The 19,164-nt window shown below is 43.0% G+C and overlaps 2 protein-coding genes across 18 annotated transcripts in view; one reads left to right on the top strand and one right to left on the bottom strand.

The window, feature by feature from the left end:
• satb1b (SATB homeobox 1b) overlaps positions 1-17,201 on the bottom strand; it is a 53,308-nt gene extending 36,107 nt beyond the window's left edge. For 14 of the 16 annotated variants that reach the window (XM_076280787.1, XM_076280790.1, XM_076280792.1 and 11 more), the window contains exons 1-4: positions 16,990-17,201; positions 4,684-4,925; positions 2,582-2,758; positions 777-903 (exon numbers count right to left, since the gene is read on the bottom strand). In XM_076280787.1, coding sequence (XP_076136902.1) covers positions 777-903; positions 2,582-2,758; positions 4,684-4,897 — 518 coding nt within the window. In that variant the 5' untranslated portion in view covers positions 4,898-4,925; positions 16,990-17,201. Of the gene's footprint in view, positions 1-776; positions 904-2,581; positions 2,759-4,683; positions 4,926-6,573; positions 8,161-16,989 lie in introns of those variants that run through there. The other 2 variants (XM_076280788.1, XM_076280789.1) reach the window with 2 other exon arrangements.
• Positions 1-19,164, top strand: part of septin7b (septin 7b) — a 407,282-nt gene that overhangs the window by 189,724 nt on the left and 198,394 nt on the right. The gene's annotated exons all lie outside the window — the stretch shown is intronic.

Genomic DNA, 19,164 nt, shown 5'->3' with positions numbered 1-19,164 from the left:
AATACAACCACATATATACAAACATATAAATACACAAACATATGCACAAATAGTTACTTTTGCACACACCAGCTGCTACACAGGTCCCCTCCTCCAACAAACACCATATAAGTGTTTGCTACAAGGAAAGAGGCTACGCTGGAACACCTTAAACAGCGTACAGCCAGGCTGCCTCTGGGGAGTGTGTGTGTGTGTGTGTGTGTGTGTCTAACAGAGGGAGAGGATACAGACTAGCTCCAGACTACCAGGCTTTAGACACACACATACACACACACACACACAGCCTTCTGTATCCTGACTGGTGGTGAAAGAGTATAAGAAATCTGGGGTGAAAGGAAGCATGTGGAGGTGTGTGTATACATGTGTGTGTGTGTGTGTGTGTGTGTGTGTGTGTGTGTGTGTGTGTGTGTGTGTGTGTGTGTGTGTGTAAGAGAGAGAGAGAGAGAGAGAGGGAGAGAGAGAGGGAGAGGGAGAGAGAGGGAGAGAAAGAGAGAAGAATGGAATAAAGAAAAAAAAACAGACCTGAGACCATGAATCCATCACGACAAACACCACAGAAAGCAGCAGACACATACCACAGCTGTGCAGAGACAGACAGTCAGTCAGTCAGACAGACAGTCAGTCAGACAGGCCAACAGACAGGCCGAGGGACATGGCAGGAGGAAGCCTGCCTGTGGGAGAGCAGCGGATGCTAACTTTCACACCAACCACACACATTCACCCACACCCACATCCACCCACCCACCCAGCCACATCCCGCTGCCCTGGGCACTGACCTGTGCAACTGGATCTTCAGGGTGACCACATGGTAGACGTCCTGGAGCATGTCCGCCACTGTGGCGTCGGGCGCGTCCGTCACGTAGGACAGGGGCACAGGGTTCCACTTGCCCACCTGGATCAGCCCTGTTGGGAGCAACACAGAGCAGGGTCAGACCTCATCTACGATACAGCACACAGAAGCAGCATTAGTGTGTGTGTGTGTGTGTGTGTGTGTGTGTGTGTGTGTGTGTGTGTGTGTGTGTGTGTGTGTGTTGTGTGTGTGTGTGTGTGTGTGTGTGCGCGTGTGTGTGTGTGTGTGTGTGTGTGTGTGTGTGTGTGTGTGTGTGTGTGTGTGTGCGCACATCTGTGTATACTGTATGTATGCCTCAGTATGAGCACAGAGGATGAGAGGATCTAGAACACAGATGCAGCATTAGTGTGAGTGTGTGTGTCAGTGAATATTTGTACAAGTGCATGTGTGTGCTCCTGCATATGTGTGCGTGTGTGTGTGTGTGTGTGCGTGTGTGTGTGTGTGTGTGTGTGTGTGCATACTCTCAGTGCACTTCACATCTCAGTGGGAGGAAACAAGACTCACGCAGGCCACGCTTTACATAACACACACACACTCAGGACTCAAGAGAGAGAGAGAGAGAGAGAGAGAGAGAGAGAGAGAGATGGAAAAAAGCTAATCTGTCACTGAACTAATGCACAGTGCCCTATAAAGTATCATTGATCGTCTAAATTAAAATGCACGAGTGATGAACAAATAAATATCCAACCCATGTACACAGGTTATATTAAAACAGGAGAGAATATCAACAAAAACAAAACATAGAAAGAGAAAGCAGGGGAAGAGAAAGAGAAAGAGTAAAAAAGAGAGAGAGAGAGAGAGAGAGAGAGAGAGAGAAAGACAAATAGAAAGAGAAAGCATTCATAAATATGTAAGGGAAATATTGCAGTGAAGTGATGGACAGCCCACAATAAATTACAGGCTGAGGGGGGCTCTTAAAATAGCTCAAGTCTCCATAAAGAGAGCAATTAGTAACCCTAGGCCCACCTCCACACTCATTCCCGCCGAGGGGAGTGTGTGATTACAGGGACGAGTGCAGGGGGAGACCTGTGGTCAGGGGAGGGCATCTGCACACTGCCGCCGCTAGCTCGGTCGCTCGCGCTCTCTCTCTCCCTCCCTCTCTCACTCCCTTCTTCTTTCTCTCTCCCTCTCTCCCTCTCTCTGTCCTTCTCTAAGTCTCCTTTTCTCTGTCTCCCTCTAGCCCTCTCTCTCTCTCTCTCTCTCTCTCTCTCTCTCTCTCTCTCTCTCTATTTCTCACCCTCTCGTTCACGCCCTCTCTCTCTGAGCTCACTGCCGACCTGTAGTTTAAATGCAGGCCAAAGCACTGTATTTAAAAGCGCATGCCCCTGGGTTCGCCTTTGTGGGAGAGAAATGGCACAGAGGAAAGGCAGTGGCTAGCTGGCAGTCTGGTGGGCGGGCGGGTGGATGGATGGACGCTGTGGCAATCAAACGCAGGGAAACGACTGGCCAGAGGAAGGGCGAGCATGCAGCTGTGGAGGCACTTCGGAAATAAAGCTTAATAAGTAAAGCATAAGAAAAAAAAAAGAGAGAGCAAGAGAAGGGGGAGAGAGAAAGAGAGAGAGACAGAGGAGAGAGAGAAAGAGAGAGAGAGAGAGAAAGATGGTGTTGTGCAGTGCAGCTGTGCGGGTGGAATGGTGGGGGTGTCAATGTGAAGAGGAAGGAGATTAGGGGTAGGTGGAGGCGGAGTGGGGTGGGTCGGGGTCGGGGTCGGGGTTGGGGTGGGTGGTTGACCTTTGGCCTGGGCAGCCGAGCTGTGCGAGTAGCCCAGTGACAGCAGGGCCATCTCGATGAGCTGGTTGAAGAGCATGTCCTTCCTGACCAGCACAAACTCGGCGTGCTCCTCCTTGCTGTCGAACTCGATGGGGCTTTCGTAGTGCTCCACCACGCAGAACACCGGCAGCATGTTGCCTGGGGAAAAAAAGAAAAAAAAAGAAACGTGCACGCCCCCACACGCACACACACACGCATGCACGCATGAGCATGCACCCACACGCACATGCGAGCAGATACATATTCACACACACACACACACACAAAACCACACAATTAACAGAGCAGATGCATGTGTCACATTTACACCTCACTGGAGTCACATCAACTCTTATTTACACGCACACACACACACACACACACACACACACACACACATACATATAACGGACAGATATTGAAAAAAACAAATCCTGCAAATTTCCACTGCAACCGAACATGTGACTGATGCTTAAAAATGTATTTTAACACTTTTGGCCTTCCGATCACATGTAACTAAAGTGATTATGATCGCTTTATTTTGATCACATGCCTGGTGTTTACGCGGCATTCGGCGAGGCAGAGGTGATCCTTTGTTGTCAGAGCGTTGGAAGGGAGCAGCCTCTCTGAGCTCTCGGCTGGGGTTTTAACTGCTTTATTTATTGTTAAGGTGCACAGATCACATTAGAGCACTTCTTCTGGCAGTTCCCAGGAACCTTCCCATGATGCTTGGCGGCAACTCCCAGCACACTGTATAGCCCTGAGGTTTGTGAGTCTGTGTAAACAGTGCGAAGCTATTAGGGGGAAGAGGGGGGGGAAAATGAAGAATCCTTGTTCAAAGCCGTCATGTGTTAGGGTTTACTGTGCAAATATCACATAATATCAGACAGCTGAAACACTCTATTCCTGAAATTTGTGGAACTTATAAGTTCTCTGCCATCTTGAGGATTTTTTTTTTTCCACACACACAACCCCTGCACAATATTAATGTCCTCCATTTAAAAGTAGGCACAATAAATCATATCTGTAACGCACATAGCGCTTTTGGCTTCCTGAAGATGCAAACATTTCTGGCAAACAATCAATAAACAGGGTCAATCACAAGCATACGCCAAAGAATGTGCTGAAGTGGAGCTTTTCCATTTTTAATAGATAAAGATCTAACAATAAAGACTGCTGTGTAGGTTCATTTGGGGATCAATACATGCTTTGTTTTCCCGCGTGCTGAGAAAAGCCCATGGTAAATATTATTCAGCTCCAAACAATGCACCCCGCAGCCTGCAAAGTTCAGCAGGCACTCGTCAAAGTTCACGATTTCCCATAAAGAATAATAGAGAGTGTCCAGAGAGGTACAGAATGGGGGTCTGGAGGACGGTGATTCGTGTAGTTACAATGTAACAAGCGCAGCTGGTGCTCCACGAATTAAAGGCGCAAATCACAACAACCCGGGGGGAAGGCCCTTTAGCATCGCACAGCTCCTAGCTTGACTGCCGGCCAAGCGGAGAGAGGGAAGATTCTTTTTTTTTTTCTATCACCAATTACATCCTTTTTTGTTTTAGGGGAAAAAAAGAGCAAAACACTGATGTAATGTCGGTGTAGGAAAGCAATAATCCTAGCTATCTCTAGCGCCAAATTGCTGAATGCCAAAGCCCCTGCTTTAAAATTACATCTCTCTATATAGGGTTGATTTGGCTATATTCACAGAACCAAAAATGTAACCATTAAAAACAGACACACACACACACACACGTATGCACTGAGCAGGCATGAGTAAACATGTGTCAGTCACCCAAACCGCCTGTGACAAAACCTTCACATAAATTAGTCTAATTGAGTTAACCTAACAATCAATACATCAAAGACACACACACACACAAAGTATTTCACATACATGGAAAGATACATCCATCTAAACGCACACACACAAGAATAAACCACTGACTACTACATGAACATACACACACACACAGTCACACACACACACACTGTTCCTCCCTGAAAAAATGCACACTTCTTTATCTGGACCTCCACACTTCTTCCCAACCCTCTCTTGAGCCAGCTGCCCGGTCAGTTGCGTCACTCACCCTTCTTGTGGCAGGCCTTCAGGAGGTGCGAGGAGGGCTTGAAGGGCACGCCGCCCAGCTTGGCCCCGGAGCTGCCCAGGCGCGAGCGGCCCAGCGGGCTGCCGTTCTGCTCCAGCCGGGCCAGCTTGGCTGGGGGCCCCTTGGCCTCGCCCAGGCCGGCCGCCACCAGCTCACAGTTCTCCTTCCCCAGGCACGTCTCGCCGAGATGCTCCATCGCTCTCAGCGCCACTACTTGCTATCACCTGGGGTGGGGGGTGGGGGGGAGGGGGGGAGAACACATACAAACACACAGGTCAGTCAGGAAGCCCAAATGACACAAACATCCCCCAAAATACATAAACACACATATGTCGAGACAGGGAGCCGTGACATTTGAGGGTGTTTTTTATGTGTGTGTTTTGCATGGTGGAAGAAGATCCATGACCCGTATGGGGCCTTGGCATTTAACACAAGCTGTGTGCTCGCCTGCATTTCTGTATGTGTTGGTCATCAAAACACTTACTATAACATACAGATCATCACATTTCCATCGCATAGATACCACAGCTCACTATCAGACATAAGTGAATGACATAAAAAAAAAACATGGCAGGAAAAGGGCTTAGTACTATTTAAGAGATAAACCTAATTTATTTTGACACCTATTTTCTCGTGACAGAAAAGAGAAAGGGAGAAGCCAGCTTCCACTGCTTTGTATGCCACAGTGCAAACCTGTCCAATCTGCTGAGCCGTTACATGACACTTGAGGGTGTTCCGTGTAGTGCTGGCGCTCCCGTTTTTTAGCGGCCATGTATTATGGATGGCTGTCCCGTGCTGCACTTTCCCCATGTGGCGGGGCGGGGGCCAACAAGCCCGTTTTTTGAGCAATCGCATTCATTCACCGCGGATTCCACCCCAGTGATCAGTGCATCTCTACAACAGGCCTCTGTGTGTGTGTGTGTGGAGAGGATTAAGCCGACCGCTGTGAGCGTTCACACGTTATGCATCACCTGAAACTCATTTTTTTTTTCTCCCTGTCTTTTTTTGTAAGCTTTTCAAAGCAGTGAGACCTCGGACAACATATGAATGCTTTGTTTAAGCAGGCCGAGATGACACAGCCGTGTACAGTTTCCAACCATGTACAGTTTGCACCAAAATAACACCTACAGATTTTACTAAAAAAAACAGGGGGTGGTAATAACAAATCAATCGCATAGGTAGGCACACACATGACAGTCATTGCAGAGCATTTCGAGGAAAAGATCATCATGCTTGGTAAGGTGTGAAGAGTGATAAATAGTCAGGAGACACTATATAAACAAAGCTTCTTTTTTTCTTTCTTCAAAAGGCAAGTCAAATGCTTTCAGGACCGGCTGACCAAGGGCCTGGTCTGGGAAACTACAGGCCATGAAACAGTGTGCTATATACTTCAGTAGTTCAGACTTAGAATTTCACTGTCCAACCCTTCATGCAGTATACAGTCAAATTCTACACTATGATAAACTGTCCATGGAGTAGCCTCTTATTATGGACAGCAAGCAACAAATATGACTAGCAATTCAAGCAATTAACAAATATAATGCACAACATTTAAATTAATAACACTGTTGTTACAAGAGAACCCTCAGGTATTAGTTTTAGGTAATAATAATGTATTTTGTTTATCTTCGGAATGGCCTAACTTGTCATTTTGTTTTAAAAACAATGTCAAACAACCGACATAGAAGCATACATGAAGTCAAAGCAAATCGACCACAGTGAAGTAAGTAGCCTAACCACTCAATCCGCACCCTGCAGCAGTGTGATCCAGGTCAGGTTTTTTCAGTGACCTTTAAAGAAGAAGACATGCAAGCGTGCAAATTTGAACACATGTAAATTTGAAAAAGTTAGTCAAAAATCAATTAAACCAACCTGCGACTCACCACTTCAGAACTCGAAAGCATATAAAGTCGTCGGGGTGAAAAGCGTCTTCAAGTTTTGTTGGGAAAAGAAACTTCAATGTTTGCTGCTTTCTAACGTTAGGTCTGACTTGCAGAAAATATCTACAATCCTTTTGCAAAAAGAGTTGTTCTTGACGACATAAAGGCTACTCTCGTAGCATCAAAATCAATTGACAATCAATACAACATACAGATGAACAGAAAACCGATAACACAGTAGGCTATTATTAATTCAAGAAAAAAAATATCTGAAAAACCAGTTGTTGGTAGCCTAGGCTACCGAGTTGTCCGCGTTCTCCGACGTCATGAAAGGAAAATTAAACCCTTTTAAAAGAAAGTTAACGCTGTCCACAGCATAGTACGGTATCGGCTGCAAGTGTAGCGAGTTTAGTTCTGTCGCTAACCCACCAGGACTATGAAGCGTCCTTACGTACAGAACACGTCGAAAATAAAAGTAACCATAGCTGCATACAGTCACAAGCGACAAGTCCTCTGATATGCAGTGGGTATGTAAGCATCTATAACATAAAAAATAACGTGGAATGAATTTAGCCTCGCGACTGTCCGGGAGAGCATGAAGCGACAATAATCTGGTTTCTCGTGGTAAGACGACGTAGCTATGATCTGCGGACCCAAACAGGTTAAAAGTACGATTTACTTTACGACATCTAAGGCGATTAAGGCATGCATAGATGCTTTATAGTTCCCTGGGTAAGACTGTTTTCTGTTCGTTTAATTTGTGCCCGGACGGAGCTCCCCTTTCTTTCTCCCTTTTCCTGTGTCCCCATTAAATTATTAGTTGTATTGACTCATCACTCCCCTCGCTGGTGCTGGCGCTGTCTCGGCTTTCCTTTTCCTCCTCATTTCAAAAGAAAATACGCCCGTAACAAGCAGATTTAAGCCGGAATTCGATGCGAACGAGATGGTCTCCCGTGACAGGCGATGTCCTGGTGGAGGAACGACTCGAAAATAAAGTAAAAAGTGCGGAGAAAACAGAGAGGATGGTGCGATTTCCGGCTGTGCGCGCAGGAATTTTTAATCAGCTTGATTAGAGTGAGGCGGTTCTGCATTTATTACTGAATAACACACACACGCACATATACACATGCTCACACGAACGCCTTGCGAATAAACAACATAACCTACGAAGCAAGCACTAGAATCTAACGACTAAAAAGGCCTTGAGCCGGACCTTCGACTATTCCACAGCCGTCAATGCGAAAATACAGCATTGTGCATCCACTGCCAAATTCAGCTGTATTGTTCTACGCCAGTGGAAGGCTTGAGCCTCCGCTCGACTCGCTGCTCGGGCTATACTTTTGTTGAAGCTTACAGAGCATCGGACACCCTACCCCCTGCAATATCTGCATTGTTTGTGTAATACTATTTAAGGCAACTATGTATCTGATTAAAATAATAATTGAGAAGATGTCGATATTATGCATTTCTCGTAATCGGACAGTTAAGGTAACGCAACCCCCATGATACGAAATCATACGGAAAATCACATGAGTGCACTGTGCATATTTTGACTACCCGTTTTACATTTCTAATTGCAAAAGGACCCGCCATCTGTTCAAGAAGCTCGGGGTAAAGGCTCCGAGCGAGTGGGTATGTGTCTCGGTGAACGTGGGGAATTATGGGCTGCTGCACACTATACACTACCAATCGGGGGAAAGGCTATGGGCACGCAAGCGTTCACAGGTGACACAGTGTGGCATGCTCAGAGCCAAACATTCACTACACAGATCAGATTTCAGGACCTACGAAGGCTGGCCACAACAAATATGACACGTCCGTAACCTCGCGCTGTCTAAGTGGGAGGGCTAATACCTTAGGACAGTTACAGTGGCGTCCTCACCGGCAGGGAGTCAATTGCATGCATGTGTGTGTGTGTGCGTGCGTGTGAATAACTTTCTGAAAGTTCCACACGTCCAAGTTACCATAGGTCAAACGCTTGAAATAATAAAGGTGTAATAAGGATTTGCATAAATATTCGTTATTGGCATATGTATAAGTATTGAAATGTAATGCAAACTATTTGATTCTTTACTTAACATGACAGATGAATACATCTAAGGGAATTGGTTGGATTTTTACCAACACTGAGCAAAAACACACAGATTAAATGAGAAAGGGTGAGATCAGGACATTTCAAATGAGATATACTGACAGGTGGAAAACAAAGATGTGCAAGCTACCCTCTTGACACATCAAAACAGGAAACCAGCAAACAGAGCATGCATGGGCATTTGACAAACCATAGGCTACACAGTAAATACAAAAAAAGTGGTGTTTAGTGGTATTCATGAGGCATTTGACAAAGTCTAGCCTGGAACAGCACTATTTACCTGTATGTCACTTGACTTCCCACTAAACCACCAATTGCGCAAACATAACCAACACTTATGTGTCCAAAGCCCAATATCACCACTGTTTGATGCACTATAAACAATCCACTAAAGGCTACATATAGGTTAATGCAATGTAAGAACATATAGGTTAACTAGGCAATGTAAGAACATATAGGTTAACTATGTAATGTACGAACATATAGGTTAACTATGTAATGTAAGAACATATATTACAGACATGCATGTTCTGTGTGCCCTTCATTCTGTGATGCATTAAGTTTGAGGCCTTCAGTAAATAATGTGTTGTCATTTATCAGTGCTAGCTGTACTCTCATCCACCATGCCTTGGGTGGGGGGAAAAAATTAAAAAGCAATAGTATGCTCAAGTTGCTCTGCTGTGCCAGACTAGCCACTGCGATAAAGGCGACACAGGGCTTGTCCTCTTTGTCACCCCCTGGTCAATGGTGAAATTCAACAATTTTACTGCCCAAAATGCAGCAATTGTAAAATAGAATGAAATAGAACGAAAAACAAAATATAAAACTACAAAAATGGCAGTCCATGTGCATGTCCAAAATAATCAAGGCCTTTTCATTTGTTAATAATCCACATTTAAAAAAACATAATCTGCGTCTTTGGTATTAATATTATGATGGCTTACTCAGGGCAACAGAGCCAACATTTATTTCTTAAAAGGCTGTCTGGGATGTTAGGTCCCCCTACATACACACACACACAAACACAAACACACACACACACACACACCTCCCTTAACTGCTCCCCCTCCCATATGTTGGCAATGCCAAAAAACAAGCAATACCCTTTTGTCTCATCTTCGATGTCATCATATTCAAAGACTAGAAAATGACTCTTGCAACCTGAGAAGACCCAGCAAGCCCGATGTGGAGGCGCTAATCTTCTCGAGTGATTGTCCGAGACGCATCGCACACACAATCGCCTTGCCTTTTCCATGTCACGTTCAAAAAGGCTAAAACAATGCTGCCGTAACCAGAGAAAGGGAGACTGAGCGAGATAGAGACAGAGAGAGAGAGAGAGAGAGAGAGAGAGAGAGAATGCAGCAGCAGCAGCAGACAACATGGTGGAGTCTACAGTCGCAGGCGGTAATCTCTAGCGGTGACTGTCCAAGACCGTCACACAATTTTGATTGCCCTGCCAGTAGGTCTTGGCACTGCCCACAGGTGCTGGCACTTGCCAAGAACTTTGGCATCGGCGTCCCGATAAAAGCCGCCCCGGCATCCAGAAGGGCACAGGCCTGAAAGAGTGCTGGTGATTTCATCAGTAATGATTATCATTTAGTACAGACGCGTTTGTGTCGATGCATGGCCCTCCATTTTTAACACGTTATCAAAGCAGCACGTGCATGTTTTAGGCAACCAGATTACCACATGACTAGGAGGTGTGTTTGTATATTTGGTTGGGTCGAAGTATGCAGTCATTTCAGTGTCTTCTGTGTTAGTATTTTATTCTGAATTTAACATTATACGCTGCAGAGTGTTGAAAGAAATCACAAGTGGATAGGCATGATACAGCCATGGTCAATAATTACGGTAGACCTATACAAATTGTTTTTAAAAAATCAACATGACTGTATATTATGCATCAACAATAAATCTGTGTTTCTTTAGGATGATTGAATGCTCTTTTGGCCAGCATCTTTCATTGAGTAATTTGCCAGCTACTTATATAAGACAAAGCCTCATTATCAGATAAACTAAGAGGTCAGTCAGATTATAGTCTCTCTAAACATGTTGCTATAAACTATTGTTTAGAAGAAGAATACCTCTTCATTCATTTGATATTATTTAGACCTGTTATAAATACAGTATACCACATATTAAATTCTGCATAATTACAGTAAAGTAATGTCCTAGTGTATATACATGACTAGGTAATTATTTTATTTATCAAGTGTCAGACACTGCTTGTATGCAGCAAATGTGCTCACAGAAAACTTGTTCCTTCCTATAACATATTCTTGCACTTAACGCCTCGATATGTTCTGCAGGTAAACACATGTACACATAAACAGGTTTTTAATTATATCCTGCATCTGATAACGTATATGCAAGTTGTCCTTCCGGTATTGCCGGTCATTTTGCTTTTCAGGTTGTCACACCCGGCAGTTAGCTACATTCTATTGATAGGATGTTATTGTCCCAGAGCATTCTACACAATGGGATGGCAACTATAAAGGATTTGGAACATAACATATGTACATATGTCACACTGTTGTTCATGAAATCTAATGATTGCAAAAAAAGAGTGCAGTTATGTGATAGCTCACATGAATAATGCACTGTTACATGCAATGCATTTCTGTAAAAAAATTGTGATGCTGCCTATTTGTATTCTAATAAGAAACTATTGAAAATATATTTGAGATGTAAGGACATAGTTAAACTTCTATGCTCAAGTCTGGGTGTTGGAGGTGATCTAAGAACTATTCAAAACTCTTCATCTAACAGCTTAATTGTTTAATAAGCACATGTGGTGGTTTAAAAAAAAAACTGTCTGCTAGTGTACACAGACCAGCAAAGATTACCTGAAAGACCACACACTTTCTGCTCTCAGTCATTCGGTTCGTCTAGACTGGGTTGCCAGTGAGAGTGTGTGAGTGCAGTGGGAAGCTGTTCACTGTCGAGTCTCTCCTGTGGCTTCAGAGTGCGAGAGTGTGAGGGGGGGGTCAGCATGAACTCAGCGTGTGAAGTCAAATCCTCTCCTCTAGGGGTGAATGGTGGATTTTTTGTTTTTGTTTTTTTTTTTGTGAATGTTTTTTTTTTCACCCCCTGAAGCTTAGATAGCACAGAAATAATCGTATGTTGAGGTGACGTGACCACCAGAGGAAGATGATGACGAGAAGCAGCAGAAGAAAACAAAGTGAAGGTAGAAGAAGAGGGCGAAGCGGAATAGACCCGCAAAAACGACCACAACGCGCTAGAATACCAAAAAGATGACATTGTCAGGGAAAACAGGAAAGGTGGCGGCAAGACGCAAAAAGGGACTTTGCACTTTTAGATTCCCCACCACAGGAATCTGTATTAATGATTTAAAACCAATTATTGCCTGCCTGCGCCTGATGAGAGAGCTTCTCTTTATCGCGCCGTATCACTTGTTTATTCCTCCTGCTTTTATCGAATTATAAAACAGATTAGTCATATAACAATCAAACAACATCAGTTTCAAAGGCCCTGAGAAATTGCTTTTCTGTCACTGGGTGCTGGGGCCGCATCACATGATTGAATAATTAGAACTCTAATCTCTGCCTCGTGGATTGCAACATATCAACAATTAATACAGTTAAAGAGGCAGGACAGTGTGCTATGTGTATGTGTGTGTGTGTGTGGTATTTGTTGTGTGTGTGTCTGCGTGCATGTGTGTGTGTGTGTGGTATTTGTTGTGTGTGTGTCTGCGTGTATGTGTGTGTGTGTGGTATTTGTTGTGTGTGTGTCTGCGTGCATGTGTGCGCGCGTGTGTGTGTGAGAGAAAGCAAGCAGAGGATGATCTTTTGCTTTATTGTCCGACTGCCATGCTTCTTTGCAAAAAGGTTCAATCACCTTCCTGTGATTTAAATTAAACGAGAAATAGTCGGGTAAAGGTGTTCTCTCGCTCTCTCTCTCTATGTGTATGTTGTTTGAATAAAGGCATGGGGTGCTTGCTGGGTCACTGTGACATGAGTAAAAGTTCACCCAGGGGAGGCCTGGGCACTTGAACTTGGAGGTAACCTGCAGGTGGGATAAAAAAAGCATGTTCTGCCTGCTGTATGGTCCTTTCAATATCACTCTTACTAAATCCACTATATAGTGTGTGTCTTTATAGTATGTGTGTGTGTGTGTGTGTGTGTGTGTGTGTGTGTGTGTGTGTGTGTGCATGTGTATGTGAAAGCTTGTCTCTTTCTTATGAGCTGTGATTGAAAGGGTTTTAAAAAGAAAAGCTTAAATAATGCTCCGTTTGAGTTAATCTATGTCTCTCTAAGTGAGTGTTGATATCTTTCAGAGTATGTGTGTGTGTGTGTGTGTGTGTGTGTAATTGCACCCTCATATATGCACATCTTCCTCTGTGTCTATTCAGTAAAAAAGAGTATCTTTTAAATTGTTTCTTCGGAATATATGTGGGTGGGTATTAACAACATGATCTTTGCAGGATGCGCATTCCTCCAAAGCACACTGTCTTCTTTTTGTTGCATTACCAGAACAAAGGATTTGAGAAAACCTACACAGATCGGATAACGACAAGCATAAAAATATGAGACAATGAAAAATTCTCAAGAGATGCAAACACATGTATAAGACTAAAATTAGGTTATTTGAAGAAGCGGGAAGTTAAAGGTATTAGTAAACATGTATTCGCAATGGTACTGGCAAAGCGAGATAAAATTGTTACTCTGATTTTACACAAGTGTCATTTTGTCAAACCATGACAAAATCAACATGACGCACTTTCGCTTTTTTCTTTCTTTTTTTGATCTTTCTCTCTTCTGAAATAACATAGCAAAAGATTTGAGGAGAGGTCTGTGAATGCAGGGATGAGGAGATGTTAATGCTTTGGGGGGGGGATCACAGTGGCTCCAGAGACTTCCTTAAGAGCTTACATTAACCAATGGTGTCAAACAAGCTGGGGCAATGAATCTCCCACACAAGGCTTAAAAAAATCAAATCATGACCAAATTAACTTTAAGACTGGGACCGAGGTTGCAATGCATATGAAAATATGTCTAGGGTGGTACGTCTCTAATCATCATGGCCTTCCACATATTTGACTCAAAGCCCAGGAATGCAAAAACAATCCCTATTAAGACACTATCTCCATTTTTAACTGGTTACAGCTTGTCATCTGAAGTCTCTGAATCACTGTTACCTTCCTTGCCGTAAGAAGCATGGCCGTGCCTATGCAGGCGAGGTATAATCTCCATGCAGCTATATTTAAAGAGATATTTAAAAGGAGAGAGGGAACAAAAACGAGACAGGCCTCTTATTTGCTGGCGACAGTCTAATAAATACATGCGCTGGCAGCTAAACAGGTATTTACCGTGCACCAACCACAAGTATAATTTCACTGTTTGCTGAGCTGTTATTTCTCCACAGCGTTAATTATCGAGGTGGTAAAGACAATTAATGGTTTTAGCCTCGATATTGCTGGAGACGCGGGGAAGAATCTGATACAGACCAACCAAGAAGTTTGCATCCACACGACTCCCTGAACATGCTCATGTAAAAAGTGTTGTTCTGAGCATGAAATATGATACACTCTAAAGCACAAAAGCAACATATTCTCATTTCCTAACCTAGACAAGAATGGAAGGCCACTAGGTCACTTAAGACCCAAACAGGACACCAGTCTGTGAAGATGGGGGGGGGTATAAATCTCTGACTGTGGTCTGATAGTGCTACTGTAATTTCAACGTTTCCAGGGCACTTTCCACTCAACACAATCTCACAGAGGCACTGTACAGCTTAATTGGTCTCTGAGGGTCAATGAGGTTGAGTGTTGTTTACTTGTTCGTGTACAATCGACCACTCTTTTGCGACCGCAACGTTTGTCGACGGTTAACATTGTGCGCTCCCTTTTGCAGAATTAATTCGGAAAGCAGGAAACCGCGTAGACGTCGCCGCATTGTGACTGTCTCAAAAGGCAAGAGCATTCTTACCCTGACCCCAACCCCATTTTACTAGCTGCAAATGAAGGTGCCATTAGAAAGGAATGTGGCTTTGAAGGACAGTAAGATGAATTGCGGAGAAATGACCTGGGTGGGTTTCCGACAGGCCTGCACTGAGTGGCTCCGGTTCCCTCTGACACTGGAGGCCAATCAGATGCATATCACTTTCACTTTTAAACCAGGGGTCTTTAAGACCATGCGTTCACACCTGCCCTGAGCCATTCCTGAGCCAAGGGTCCTGTCAGTCTGTCAGTCTAAATCAGGAAGTCAACCCTGGGTCATGGCAGTGGAAAAACAAAATGAGCCTAATTTGATGTAGCTGCCTTTTTTCCACCTTTTTGATTAGCATCTCTTTGAGTGACATTGTGAGGTTTGTTTGAGCAGAGTTTCACTGCCACTGCACCCACCAACTGTCATGAGTGAAAAGGAGCTTCTTTCATTACAATCAGACCAGCTTGCGCATTCAAACCAAGACCGACCATCAAAGAATATGACACTTTCACAAATACAAATTGATTGACGGAAGCAAACCTGTCTGAAAAAAAAAAGGGTGACGGCACTAAGAGTGAGAGAGGGGGATTTCAAACGTTCAGATAGTACCAGGCTTTGATCTCTGCCTTCTCTTACAAGAAGTGACATATTTTCTGACAGGAAAAGTTTTGCTACAGCATTCTGTGAAGCACTGACCCAACAAAACCTCATTTATTCTATCGTGCAACCTCTAGAGCAGGCCTAATAATTTGACCACAAAACTATTTTCCACCCGCCACATCTCAGCCAGTCTTGACAGACAACATTTGAGTGTGCAAACACTATGTGCTTAAGACATTCACAGCATGAACACTGAAAACCCTAGTCATTTGAATTAAAAGTTCAATGAATACTTTACTTGTAGTGTTTACATTTACTAGATATTCTATTAATCCACCTTGAAGTGAGAGTAAAGAACTCCCCTACCCCATTTACTTTTTCAACAGGCTCAGTATGATAAGCATATTCTGTGTTAATTTTCAGAGTCTTTTTTTGGTGTACACTATAAATCATGTATTTTTATCAGCCTCAATATCACTCATTACTGTTGAACCGACAGGTGATATAAAGGAATGAGCAGGTGTGATGAATGTAAAACTCAATAATGCTTGTCAGTTTAAATAAGTGGTATCAGTCTAAAATATGCATGTTGAGATTTCCTTTTGCATATTTTTCTGCGCTATGACCATTTGAAGCAATTAGCCTACATCTAAAAGTCTCTACTGCACTAATATGCATGCTTAATTGCCCATTTCTAACACTTAAAAGTTATTGTCTAAAAATTAAACTCAGAACCACACAGCTGTACTTAGGATGTATAGTTATGTAGTTCAACAATACTATCTACACAACCCTGCAGAGCTCACACAGAATGAAAATACATTCTGCAAAAAAAAGAACTACAATCCAGTGACTAAGACAAGTAGAAAGGTGACTTCATGTCTTAACCATACAATTCCATGTAGCTATTTGGCCTCTTGAATTGATAGTATTTACTTTTTCAGCCAGGTGTTTAAAACCCTACTGCCACCAGACCTCAAGATAGGGATCAAACATCAGCAATGCTTGCATGGACACATCTTGCACTGCCAGTTTTGTGACAGCGTTGCCTTTCCCCTACTTTGTGTCTCAATACCCTGAGTTGTGAGTCCTAAAGATAATTAGCAGATATGGATGGCTCGAAAAGCAATCTGAGGCCGATCATAAGAAACATGTGACGTTCTATTAATGGCATTACTGAAAGAGTCGAGTGGCTACACCTCTATCTGTAGTTTTTCCTTGACATTGTATGGTCTGCGGGATTTTGTGTATGCACACACGTTAGGTTACACTGGTATTTTTGTAAAAAGACTAAAAAGGTTTTGATATACCATTTTCTTCTTCATACGAAGGTCTTGCTTCGTAGCTTTCACTACAAACATGAGCGTGAAGTAGCCTATGTTTTCACTGAGTTCTCACTGACAGAAGACCAAACAGATTGCACTTATTTTTAACTCTGTCTGTAATCTCACTATATATACATTTTTTTTTTGAGGAAAATACAAAAAAGGCCATGAATCTCTACAATAAGCAAAAAAGCTTACTTACATTGCCTGTTAACATCCCTTCGCACGACGCACTCGCGCCGAAATGAAAGTGACACACCTTTTTGAGTGACAATACACAAAACACCGGTGTTTTAAAAGTGTGAATAGTCCAATGTTTTTAACGAGCATGACAATGAGAAAAGCGTAAAGCATGGAAGAAAGATAGCTTTGATGCGACCCCACGGCAGGTGTAACACACATGTCAATAGCTTTAAAACAAGATGTAAAATATGTAACTGTACCTTCGAAGTTAGCAGTCACCGAGAAACCTTGTTTTCCATCAACAGTGCAAAAACTCTGTTCAACTTCTTCCCACCTTGAGAGATCCAAAGATGACAGAACTCCTGCGATTGATGGTGGTAACACTGTCACATGCGAACCGTCTGCACAACTAATAACTTCGGGGCGCACGGATGGCATGCGACTGCGAACAACGTGGGCTGCAGCGGGGGATAGAGGCACGAGGAGGAGGGTTCTACAGTATGAGAGGGTGTCAGGTAAACGAACCGCCCCTCCCCGTCTCTGATGCTCCGCGAGATGATTTGCCAGCTGTGGCGCAGCTTGTCTCTTGCCCCACTTTGATTTTTGAACAGCGCTACTCTTTCCGCGCGCTCTCTAGGGAGCGCCGCAATAAGAGGAGGGGGAAAGTGGACTGTCAGGAGCGCGTTCACACTCATCCATTCTCATATTTACACACCACATGTTGAGATGTCAGAAAAGTGGTTTAATTTAAAAGGAGAGACACGAACAAGAAAAGTTGTCATTAGTAACATCACTTTTTGTTCTTATTAAGCATTTGCGCGTGATTTTCTTTATTAATAATTTGGCCATATAATGACACAAGGGTGGAATCATTACAAATTGCATTCAGGCTTGAATTCTTTAAAGACATACTTAACTTTAAATAAACTGCAATAGCACATCATTTTGGTCAACCCCAGAAGACCATATAATGTGCTTAGCCAAGGCTTCTTTTTGAAGAATTTATATAGGCTATATTAGTCTATATATAGGCCTATATATAAATAAAAACGTCAAGCATACCATCTGATGATGTCTGTTGACATTCTACACCAGAAACATGGGCCTACATTCATCTCCATTTTCTTAGATACTGAAGACTCAATTAATTACAAATCAAGACATAGGTTAAGTGGTGAATTGTGGTGAAAATAATTTTCACAAAACAAATGTTCGTGGTTTGCCCACATTGTGTAATTTTGAAGAGTGGGATAAAATCTTAGACTATGAACAAAGCTGAACAAAATCAACAAGCAGGCGTTCCCGATTGACGGTGTAGTCCTTGCCACAGCTGCAGTCTCATTAGGACGGATGCTTAATTAACGCCTAATGTTTGCCTCAAAACTATAGCCTAACACACGAAATTACAAAAATACAATGGAGGCAACAGACCATGTTTATAAAAAGATCACGAACAGAGCATCACTGTGTTTCAGAAGGACAGACACATAGCCCAATTTCATATTTTTTATGTTGAATCTCTAGGTGGTTTAACTAATTTGTTTGTGGACGTTTTCCAGAGAATGTGTTTCCAGAGCAATTCTTACCCCTGGATTAAATAGAAATTGTATTCCTTAAAAAATAAAATTAAGGATGCATTGTATTTAGGCTACGTCGGCTATTTCAAAGTAGTCTAACTTGTTAAAATGCGCAACCGTTGCAGTTTCAAATCTGTCGTGAACATGTCTTTTAGCAGAATGGGTCACAGTTGGAACGGGGAAAATATCCGAATCGTCTGAAAGCCAAACGCTTCAGAATTTCTACATTCTTTTCTTTCTGTAGCACACTGTAAAATACATGTCCCCTTCTGACAATGTTTCAGGTCAACGTGAATATGGGGTATTTTAAAAGGGTTACAGGTCGTTCAAAAGTTACAAATTCACAACCACCCTGTAATTACTAAAGAAACTAGAACTGACACAAAAGATCACGATTACAAAGTTACCCAGGGAAGAATACAATGGACAGAGTCAATTTGGAGAGATATGTTTGTTTGTCCATCTCTGCATTGGCAAGGGGACCGGAAAATAGTCTATATATGACTTGATTTTTACCCTGCAGAAATGCAAACAATTTCATCAGTTTATAGTCTGTGCCAGCTGTCACGGAATGCTTCATTTGTAGGCATTAAACATAACATTCAAGTGCAATATTCTGAGGTTTGTCTTTGGGATGTCCGTTCGAGCTTCTGGATGGAGTGAGGCATGACTCTCAGCCTCTCTGTGCGTGATTGACAACCTGTATACCCATAAAGATGGCGAGCAGATGGAGAGCAACTCTGCGCCAATGTAGGTGAACAGGATTTAACTCACACGTCATGTTGCTCAGCTGAGGATATGGGGGGCATGCAAATATTAAAGACATTTCTTAAATCAACCATCCAGTAAAAACAAGAC

The sequence above is a fragment of the Alosa pseudoharengus genome, unplaced genomic scaffold, assembly GCF_046254945.1.
Source record: "Alosa pseudoharengus isolate Yale_2024_CS ecotype anadromous, Long Island Sound unplaced genomic scaffold, YU_APseudo_1.1 YU_APseudo_1.1_scf_12, whole genome shotgun sequence".
Lineage (NCBI taxonomy): Eukaryota > Metazoa > Chordata > Actinopteri > Clupeiformes > Clupeidae > Alosa > Alosa pseudoharengus.
This window is presented reverse-complemented; position numbering and strand designations above follow the sequence as displayed.